Here is a 10,895-nt window from a genome sequence, read left to right as displayed (position 1 = left end):
TATTAGCAGGTGACATGAGGCTGCTTTCCAGTCACAGAGGTCAACGTCAGTGCTCTGCAGCCTTCCCCCAGGACAGCGTGAAGCTTAATTCAAAGGAGATTTTCAGAAAACCCAGAAGATTTAAATGCATAAGTTGCAATCTCATGGCAAATGCATGAGTCTGTCTTCTCACTCTCAAAATAAAGCTCCTTTAGCTCTCATTTAAGTGGCTGGAAGAGCCCTGGGCTCCCGCCGTGCTTCCCTTGTCTGAACCTCACTTGATGGCTGTGACAAAGCTGAGAAGGCTTTGGTGGGCACTGATGGCATCCAGCTCTTTGCAGAGGGTGCTTAGCACTTAATAGGATCAGCCTCTTAGCCACTTGTATGGTGTCCATCACCTCAGATGCCTCACCATTTCTGAAGCTATGCAACGCCCACCATATGTAATTAGCCAAGTAAGCTGCTTTCACCTTACCTCAAATGTTTGCCATGTTGATAATCCCAGCTAGGTGTCTGTATAAAGGAGCCCCTTGTCCAGGGCAAAACGGAGGAATGCTCTTCTATAAGAAAATTAGGGAGTTGACAGAAATGTAAAGCTAAAGATTTGCAAGATTGCTTTTGGTTGGCCAAATGTTTTGAGGTCTTGGGGTTGGTTTTGGAGGTCCCAGTGTTCACAGTTAGTTATTCAGTAGGACATCTGGCAGCAGCTGCACATGGAAAAGCAGCTCGCCCATGGCAAGTCCTGTCCTCAGAAAGCTACCAGCGTCTTAGCTTGTTTTGTTTCCTTTCCAGTCCTTTCTTACTCCTGTTTCAGCAAATGTAACACCAGAATTGCATCCCTTCCTGGGATGAAAATCTGTGAGTTCATCAGCCAAGATGGAGCTTCAGTTTTGGTCTGATTTGGTTTCTCTCTTGGAAAAGCTGAACGGTCGGATGCTTTTGGTATTTCTGCTCTTGTTTCTTTTGATTATTGACCTTGTGAAAAAGAGACGACCCAGGAATTTTCCTCCAGGGCCGCAGCTCTTTCCTCTCGTAGGAACCTTTGTGGATTTCAAGCAGCCCCTCCATCTTGCCCTGCAGAAGGTAAGAGCTCCATGGACATTTCTCCTACTAACAATATCTTACCTCTTCCATGACTTTTGTCACCAAACTGGGAAGAAGCAAAGGCAGCCTCTGAAGAACTACCTATATAATAACCATGTATGATAGATGACCCTTCTTGGTTTTATCTCTCACTGTCACCTCCTCTTCCATGAGAGTAGGAAGGTTCAATGGAAATGAAACCCATAATGGAGGAAGACCTACATGTTCCTCCTCTTTCTTCCCATCTGACCATGACCATTTTCTTCTGGAACCCAGGAAGGGCTGGGCCAGGCTGGGGGACAGACAGCGAGTGCTGTGTGAGAAATGAACTGTTGGGACTGTGAGGATCACCTCCGGAAATTTTCTTTGCTCAGAGGGTAACAATTTGCCCCATGACATCTGAAAGAAACATTTAAGACCCTGAATTAACCAGCCCTGTGGCTTCTTCTGTATTGCAGAAAGAGGCAGTGATTGCTCTTGAAAGGTTTCCAGAGCTTTGACTCCCATCAAAGCCAACGAAAGAGAGATATTTTATACATGCTGAGTATGTCTCTCTGAAAAGGTGGGAGAAGTTCCGACTTGCTGGCTGCAAATATCCTTTCTGGTGACTATTTATCTCTTCCTTTTACTTAGCAGGCTGACACCAGCTTATCTACCCTGGGTTTTCACACACTACTAGCACAGATGTCCCCTGAGGGTACCCTTGGGGAAGGCTGAGGCAGCAAGCTCAGAATATTTTGTCAATACACACAATTATTATTAAGAACATTAATCCCATTCATGTGTGCACACACAGTCACTGAAACACCCATTTGGTCCCAGGATGGTTTCATGAGTCACCACAGCAGTTCAGGATGACTGTGTGTGCCTTTCCATGTAGACTGACACTGAGAAGAGGATGAGCTCCTTGGCAGAGAGAGGATGCGACTGTCCTTTGCCCTCATACATCAGCAAGGAGGCACTAAGGCCAGCAGAGTCCATGCAAGGAAAATGGCTATAATTTGGACATAAATGCATTCAGGCTTAAAATTAGAAGTACATTTCCAGCCATAAGCAGCTGGAGCTCCCTTCTAAGTGGGAGAGCTGGAGAAGCCACACTACTTTAAACACAAAGCTGATGAAAGAGATAATTTGTTTTACTTTGCCCTCAGCAGGAAGAGCCTGAGTGTGGTGACCCAGGTGGTGCTTCCACCTTTTGTACTCTTTCTGTGAAGAGGGATGGAGCAGATGCCCATCAGTTACAAAGCAAGTCATGTCCTTCTTACAAGTCAAATTGATGCAAACACCTGGTAAGACCTAGGTCACACCTGCTAACAAATATAAGCAAACCATCTCTCCCACACTACAGCTCTCCAGCTCTTTTTAGGCCTTCTCCAGCCTTCACGGAACAGTTTAGATTGGATGGGACATGCAGGTTTGGATTTGGGTTTTTCTTAAGTCCCCTTGCTTCAAGAAGGATTAAATTTGAAGTTAGATCCCTTTGTTCAAGGTCTTGTCCAGATGAGTTTCAAAAATCCCCACCTTGTTGATCTCAGAGGGCAATGATCTCTCTTTCAGCTCACTGGTCAGTATGGGAACATCTTCAGTGTGCAGTTTGGAAGTCTGACTTTCGTGGTTGTCAACGGATACCAGATGGTGAGAGAAGCTCTTGTCCACCAGGCTGAAATATTTGCTGATCGACCAAATATTCCACTCCTCCAAGAAATATTCAAAGGCTTTGGTAAGCACAACTACCAGGATTTGGGGACAAATCTTTTATCTATTTGGAATGATAACAATTAGAGTAAAAGGAACAGGCTGAATTCAACACTCGTGAACTGCACTGGGGAAGGCAAGAATTGAATTCAGACTAAAAACCTCCCAGAAGTATGTTTTAATCTCTCTGAGATTTAGGGATGAGGATAGGATCAAAGCCAGGTCTTGATGAAAGAGGAGAAATAAATTTGAGCTGCCCAGCAAACGATATATTTGACGAGTTTTCCCCTTGGTTTTAATTTCTCCTTTACTTTTTCTCCCTCAGTTGCATACAGTTCCAGAGATGGGATGTGGTGCTCCTGTCTGCAGCTCTGCCAGCAGCGTGATAGTGCTCATAGTATTTTGGCTTACACCTTTTTTTCCCACGCAAAGTGACAAAGTAGCAGATTAAAGCAAATCCATAAAGCTAAAGATCTTTAGCATAAGCCAATTACTCTTGAATTTTAATTCCCAGGCAAAGGCATAGTTTTTTGATATCTATGGGCTTTGTTTGCTTTGGTTTGGGGTTTTTGTTTGCGATGAATGGCTGTTTCTGAATCCTAATGCTCACACATGACCCAGAGAGAGGTTTGTTCACTTGCTTTTTCCACCTACAGGGCTCATATCTTCAAACGGGCACATATGGAGGCAACAGAGAAAGTTTGTTTTAGCAACATTGAAGAGCCTTGCCGTAAATTTTGAGGAAAAAGTGCAAGAGGAGAGCCGGTACCTTGTGGAGACAATCGAGGAGGAGAAAGGTGGGGGGTTAATGTACAGCAACATGCTCAGAGCTTCCAGCTAAATGAACAATGAGAAGTAAAACCCTTATCCCAGCACAGCTCCGAACATGCAAAACATTTCTTCAACAGCTCAAATCTCTATCTTACTCTTCCAGACTGTGCCTTTTAGTACTTATTTTAGACCTCAGGCCTCCTATTTCAGTTCTTCCTTATTAATATCAAGCAAATATTATAGTAGGTGGTTATTAAAACATGCATGTTTATAGGGCTAGGAAGGTGTCTCCTGTATTCTGCGAAGGAATAAATGCAGCTCTCCTGCTATCAGGCACTACCACTCAGAGGCTTAGTTAACCTCTGCTTGTCCTTGGTTTTGCAAAGTATTTTAAAACTTGTTTAGTCAGGCTTTCCTTTTGTGTCACACAAAGATGAAGTGTGTGTTTTGCTCTTTTATGGTCCAGCTTTTAAAAACTGCCAGAGGGATATTAGTAAGAATAATTTGTATGTTGGTACATGGGTGATGTTGCACTTCAGCTTTAAATAGAAGCAGATGGGGTTGAGCTAATTCTATGGAGCTATATATAGTAAACAAGAAAGATCTAAATAGGAATTGTGAAATTATATACTAAACTTGCTCCATTTTAATTGCTGTTGCACTGAACAGGCCAAATACTCCATGTTGCCAATTGATTATAGTCCTTTATATTCCTAATCAATAAACTAATTAAGCTGCTGGTTTGGACCTTTCTTCCCATTAGCAATGACAAATAATGATCATGTCCATCACTCTGATATCTGAGCACCAGCCTAGTTTAATTACTTTCTCGAAGAGTGGAGAGATCAGCAGTCCTGTGCAGAGTGCCTTGCATTTCAAAGTGATGCTCCCTGGTGTAGAGACAGAAGCTCAAGGCTGGGCTGGGTTTGTTAGAGAGATTAGTTTCTCATGTCACAGCAAGGAGCTCTCTGGGCTGCTGAAATGTGTCCTGGGAGATGATGGTGTCTGCTCAACAGCCCTCCCAGGGAGTGCAGATGTGACGAGTCACACCACACTTTATTCTTGTAAATGTGCATCATGTCTATGGGCCATATGAGCTGTTGCTGGAGTTTACAGTGGGCACAGCGACTTACAACACTCTCCCCTCTCTCCCCCACCTCACTTGATTTCTTTGTGGTGGACAACTAAAGGCCAGTGCAATGGTATTTTTGCAGTGTGGTTAGTCCTGAGCTCCCTGCCCTGGGGTAAGCTTTGAGGGACCAAATGTGTTGCAGCATACAAACACAACAGCCATAGCATGGCATTCTTCTGATTGTTTTCTCTGGTTTCAAACCATGCTTCTGGTTGTTTTCCCTGGTGTCTCAAACCCTGCTTGGGCAGCTCTGGGCTAGTGTCAGTGTCTGCCAGCAGCCTGGGTTGGAGACAGGAGGGGATGTCCTTGGGGAAAGGATACCATGGCCCACAAGGCCTAACCTCCAATGGGATGGTGGAAGTGATGGGGTTGGTGGGTACCTCAAGACCCAACTGAAGCCTTTAGCATCACCATGGGTGAGAAGTAGGTGAGGTCTCACCCCAACTTTACAGCTGTGGTAGAGTTGTGGTTTTGACTGAGACTTTAAAGGAAAAAAAAAGCTGTTATTAGAATTAGAGAGCCATTTAGATAGGGAAAGGCCCTTAAGATCATTCAGCCACCCAGCACTGTTGTGTTCACCACTAAACCAAGGTCCCAAGTGCCACATCCACAAGCCTTTCAAACACTTCCATGAATGGCGACTCCATCAGTGCCCTGGACAGCATATTTCTATGCCTGACCACCCTTTCAGTGAGGAAATTTTCCCCAATATCCAACCTAAATCTCCCTGTACAACTTGAGGCCATTTCCTCTTGTCCTATCACGTGCTACCTGGAAGAAGAACCCGACCCCCACCTGGCTACAACCTCCTTTCAGGCAATTCCTTTCATTTTATTTCCTCCAGGACAACCATTTGACCCTCACTACAAAATTAATAGTGCTGTTTCAAACATCATCTGTTCCATAACTTTTGGGAACCGCTTCGACTACCATGACAACCGTTTCCAGGAATTACTGCACTTGCTGGCTGAAACACTGCTACTCATCGGAAGTTTCTGGGGCCAGGTAAAGAGAGTTGGATGTTTTTCTAGCTTCAGCTGCATGTAAGAGCTCAGAAACTGGAGTTTCTAAGGCACTGATATAATCCCCTTTTCCCTGTAGAAAAAGTCATGTTATAAGAAAAATTTCCAAAAGTATTGTTCTACATTAGACTGGAAACATACACAAATCTATCAGGAAAGCAAGGAAGTAAGTTAAAATAACTTGGGCATATGGGGAAAAAAACCCTACAGGATTGTAAAACCAATCTTATGTGTTACATAGCCAAAGAACAACGTAAATGTAGTTTCTTCATGGCCACATACCAGGGGTCAGGTCTGATCTCTGTCCCCTCCATGAGGGCACTAAAGAGCTGATCTGCATCCACCTCATCTGTGGCCACCTCACATTTGGTGCAATCAGAGAATTTTATCAGCAGAAAACATCTGGGCCATTCTTATCTTGTTTGTACTTGTTTACATTTGTGTAAGTAAATTTGCACAAATTGGACCTTTGTAGCAAAACCGGCGTTTTTTCCTGGCAGCAAGTGGAGTTAATAAATTGCCCTATAATCTCAACTATGATGCCTGCTTTTTTTGAACTCAAGAAATGCTCTTCTGCTCTGTTTGATTTCTCACCAGTTGTATAACGCTTTTCCTTTGGTCATGAGCTGGCTGCCAGGACCCTTCAAGAAAATCTTCAGGCACTGGGAGAAGCTTCGATATTTTGTGAATGGTGTGATCGCAAAGCACAAGGAGCATTTGGACCAGTCCGAGGCGGGAGATTATATTGACTGTTACCTGAGGGAAATAGAAAAGGTAGGAGGGAAATGCCTAAAACCACTGAAAGATTAACCCATAGAATGAGTAGAGAAGACTCAAGTCTGTTTTGTCAGGGGCGCTTATGGCTCATGCTCCTCATGCCTTCTCCTCCCTACCTCTGTCATGTCAAACTCTAGAAACAGCAGGAGCCCGATCGCTTTGAAAACACACAGTTTTGGTTTTTTTCATTTGAAAGTATTTACATCCTGTCTTCTTCCCTTTTTCACTCTGTTACATGGTGTAGGAGGACTCTCAGGGAACATGTTCAGGTTTACATGAGAGCTTTCAGACCTGTGTTTGCTATTGGGAAACTTGACATTTAAAAACACTACCTGCATTCAAGAGTTGCTCTACATCATCCAGAGTGTCTTTCCAAACAGTCCATAGGGCTTAAAATTCAGTGAAAGTAAGAGCTAGAAATTTCCAAGTCCAGGGCTGGTAGATAATAAAGGAGCAGCAGGATTTAAGTTACATATGAGTGGTTCTGGATCAGGTTTCTGAAAGCATCATCCCCTCCTTAATAAGAGTTTTCATTGCCACGTTTTTCTCCTAAGTTTAAAGGTGACACCGGCTCATATTTCCATGAGGAAAACCTGTTGTGCTCCACCTTGGATCTGTTCTTAACTGGGACTGAGACAACGGCGACCGCCATCCGCTGGGCTGTGCTCTACATGGCCACGTACCCCCATATCCAGGGTAGGACCACAGACGGGTCCTTTGCTGAGCCCAAAACTAGATAAGTGAAACTCAGGGAACAGAGTTATCCCAGTTCTGCCATGTGTTGGATATGCCTGTGCTCCAGGTATCTTATTGGGAATTTTCTGAAGGAGTGACTGAGGGAGATGGGAGGGTTTAGCCTGGAAAAAAGGAGGCTTAGGGGGCTCAGGGGAGACTTTCTCATACTCTACAACTCCCTGAAAGGAGGTTGTAACCAGGTGGGGATCAGTCTCTTCTTCCAAGGAATAGGTGATTGGAGAAGAGGAAACAGCCTCAAGTTGTGCCAGGGTAAGTTTAGGTTAGATATTAGAGAAAATTTTTTCACTGATAGGGTTGTCAAGCCCTGGAAGAGGCTGGAAAAGGGAAGTGATGGAATCACCACCCCTGGAAATCTTCCTAAAGGAGTATGGATGTGGTGCTTGGGGACATGGTTTAGTGGTGGCCTGGCAGTGTTGGGTTAATGGTTTGACCCGATGGTCTTAAGGGGTTTTTCTTACCTTAAAAATTCTATGATTCTATGAAGACAGGTTTTTGGTTTTTGGCTCTCCACAGAGAAAGTACAGCTAGAAATCGACACGGTTCTTGGCCAGTCCCGCCAGCCCACGATGGCCGACAAGGAGAATATGCCCTACACCAGCGCGGTGCTGAGCGAGGTCCTGAGAATGGGCAACGTGGTGCCACTGGGGGTGCCCAGGATGGCCACCAGCGACACCACCCTGGCCGGCTTCCACCTGCCCAAAGTGCGTGCAGTCCACCAGCCTTCATCCTACCAGAGAAGGGTCTTCACAGCCCAGATTCCAAATCTCACCTGGAAGGGAACCAACCAGCAGGATCTTGCAGAGATATCACTGTTATATAGAAAATGCAAGCCCTCCTGATAGAGGGTGTGGGGCTGTTATGGGTCTCAATTCCTTACAGAGGAGAATTGTAAGATCCTTATGGTGTTGGTCATAATTTCCAATTTTAAAAGATTTATCCCTTAAAATTTTGTAATTTTATATTCCACACCTTATGGGAATAGAGGGCCAAGAAACATTGGAAAGCAAATAGTTTGGGTTTGATAATTCCACAGAATATTAAAAATCATCTATTAAAAATAGAACTTGATTAAAGCCAGGTAGTGGGTATTGTTGCACGCACACTGTGCTGCAATTATGAAAGCAAATATCAGAGTTAGATACAACTAGCCTCTTCAATCTATATGGCTGGTTGCATCAGGGAAAATTAGAAATAAAAAATCTGGGTGTTTTCCTCCACATTGATTAGAATATTTCTCTTGCTGATGGAGGATGTGGAGATAAACCAGATCAAGTTTGGGGTTTTTTTAAGGCATAATAAAACAAACTGATTGAAAAGTATTTGATTTAATTGCTTAAAATTCCTATGGGAATGCAGTGTTACCAATTCAAAGTTGGTTTATAGTAACATCACCTGTTACAGCAGCTCAAGGTGTGGATCAACACTATGGTGATACTTAAAGACACACAGAAGTGAACAATCCTGTAGGTTTTCATCCTCATTTAATTACATAGCTTAGGGGAAAAAAAACCAAACCACGTTTTGCCCTTAAGAAAATGTAGTTTACGCTGTGTGTGGAACAGAGCTAATAATAACACGGTCTGACAACACTTTGGCTCTTCTCCCCCACGTAATCGCCCGCTTTCCCCACCTCTCGCAGGGCACCACTCTGATGACCAGCCTGACTTCGATAATGTTCGACAAAAACGTGTGGGAGACTCCAGACACCTTTAATCCTGAACATTTCCTGGAAAACGGCCAGTACAGGAGGCGGGAGGCTTTTCTGCCCTTCTCTGCAGGTAGGATGATGGATGGGGAGGTGGCTTTCCTTTTTGCAATGTTTTTATTTTTTTCCCCCAAGATACAGCTTATAGAGTAGGGGGCGCTGCTCCTGTCCAGCTTCCAGCCCATCCCCACAGTGAAAATCCCAGTCACTGTTGATACTGGCTGCTCGGAGCAGGAGGGAAATCAATTTTGTTATTACAGAATAAAGAAAATAAGCCTTTTTCCTCTTGCACAAGTTGCATAACTGGGTTTTTTTCACCGTTTCCCCTCTCTATCTGAGCAGCCGCAGTTTGCTCAGCAGTAAACTTCTGGGTAAGGTTTGAGCAGATTGTGTGGGTGAACATTGCCACCTAACCTTTCCAGGAAGAAAAGCCGCAGCAGCCTGTGCGAGGCAGCGCAGGCGAGAGGAGACTCAGAGGTGGCTGGAGCTCGCTCACGAGTCTTTTGAGTTATTTTTTGCTCCTTTTCAGGCAAGAGGGCTTGCCCCGGGGAGCAGCTCGCCAGGACTGAGCTCTTCATCTTCTTCGTAGCCCTCCTGCAGAAGTTCACCTTCCAGGCGCCGGCAGACACCGCGCTGACCTTCGCCTTCACGCTCAGCCTCACACGCTGCCCCAAGCCCTTCCAGATCTGCGCGTTGCCTCGTGACTGAGGCCGGTGTGGGGCTGCCCCGTGACCCTCTTCTGCCCCGTGACCCTCCACAAACTGGAGAGTGTCCCTTCACCCATCTGCCCCACAGATTTTGGGCTGCAGTGATGGGCCATAGAGGTCTAGCACCCACCAACATGTGGGTGTCAGGGAAAGGGCAGAAGGGCCACATCCTGAGCACTGCAACAAAGACAACCCTTGTGCTTCTTCCCTTCATTCCTCCTCCCCTCTACCAGTTTGAAAAAATGCATGAATTTAAAAGCCTTATTACCTCATTTCCACCATTAGCAACTCACAGGAAGGTGTATGCCACCCGCAAAAACATGGTTTTGTGTTGACTTCTCCATAAGGGGATATGCCCATCACCCAGAGACCATTTAGCAACCACTAAATCCCAAAGCTGCAGAACCCCATATAGCCAAGGGCTCTGTTTTCTGAAGCGTCCCTCGGCAGGGAGAGCAGCTGGCCTTGGACATGATATACAAGGCCTGAGCTTATGCCTGAGCACAAATTTGTACTTCAATGTGGCCATTGACAATCCTGAGCCTCGAGTGGGATTGGGCTTGGGCTCAGTGGGGTGGACACTCCATGCACCACCACATTGATGCTTTGTGATGGAAATCACAGAATGGTTTTGTTTAGAAGGGACCTTAAAGCTCATCTTGTTCCACCCCCCTGCCATGGACAGGGACACCTTCCACTAGGCCAGGGTTGCTCCAAGCCCCAACTCCAAGTCCAACCTGGCCTTGAACACTTCCAGGGATTAGAAATATCTAAGCAGAGATCTCTGCAGCAGCATGCCTTTTCTGGATCTCATAGATAATATGGAAATTTTAATTAGGAAGCAACAGGGGAGAAGAACCTTCTACCAAAATTCCAACCTGAGTGGGATGGCACAAGGAGCTGTGCAACCAGCAGGCCTGGAATGATTATAAAAATACAGTATTGGGATATTGTAATGGAAATGCAATAGGTTTGTGCTAATAAAATAAAAAACAGAAAAGTTGCAAAAAATAATCCCTCTCTTGCTTGGGAGCAATTTATCCAAAGCCCAAGAGAAGAAGAAGCAGCAGAGAGTGTTGGAAGGGTCGTGTCCTGTGGCAGCTCCCCGCTGGCTGTCAGGAAGGAAGTGGTTTTGTGGTGAGAAGTCTCGAGTTCAACACTTCCCCTCTGTTTGTGGCAAAGGTTTATGGCCGTGATGGCCATGATGGACATGGACACAGTGTGGGGCCGAGGAAGTGGGTTGGGACATGGCCCCCTTGGTGATGGAC

At 45.2% G+C, this 10,895-nt stretch overlaps 1 protein-coding gene across 1 annotated transcript; it reads left to right on the top strand.

Moving 5' to 3' along the window:
• Nucleotides 1-885: 885 nt before the first annotated feature.
• Nucleotides 886-9,717, top strand: LOC113972863 (cytochrome P450 2J2). The gene is made up of 9 exons (XM_027694359.1): nt 886-1,062; nt 2,620-2,782; nt 3,414-3,554; nt 5,505-5,665; nt 6,280-6,456; nt 7,014-7,155; nt 7,729-7,916; nt 8,855-8,993; nt 9,450-9,717. The coding sequence occupies exons 1-9, from the start codon at nt 913-915 to the stop codon at nt 9,626-9,628; spliced, it is 1,440 nt and encodes a 479-aa protein (XP_027550160.1). The 5' UTR covers nt 886-912; the 3' UTR covers nt 9,629-9,717.
• Nucleotides 9,718-10,895: the final 1,178 nt, after the last annotated feature.

Source organism: Neopelma chrysocephalum, unplaced genomic scaffold, assembly GCF_003984885.1.
Source record: "Neopelma chrysocephalum unplaced genomic scaffold, ASM398488v2 Primary Assembly neopelma1_97, whole genome shotgun sequence".
Taxonomy (NCBI): Eukaryota; Metazoa; Chordata; class Aves; order Passeriformes; family Pipridae; genus Neopelma; species Neopelma chrysocephalum.
The sequence above is the reverse complement of the archived record's forward strand: the minus strand, read 5'-3'. Positions and strand labels throughout refer to the sequence as shown.

Bases quoted from the DNA above. Each gene is read 5' to 3' on its own strand.
- LOC113972863 (XM_027694359.1), top strand. From the start codon at position 913: ATGCTTTTGGTATTTCTGCTCTTGTTTCTTTTGATTATTGACCTTGTG. The intron at 3,555-5,504 runs GTGGGGGGTTAA...TATTTCCTCCAG, and splicing joins GACAATCGAGGAGGAGAAAG to GACAACCATTTGACCCTCAC. The intron at 8,994-9,449 runs GTAGGATGATGG...GCTCCTTTTCAG, and splicing joins TTTTCTGCCCTTCTCTGCAG to GCAAGAGGGCTTGCCCCGGG.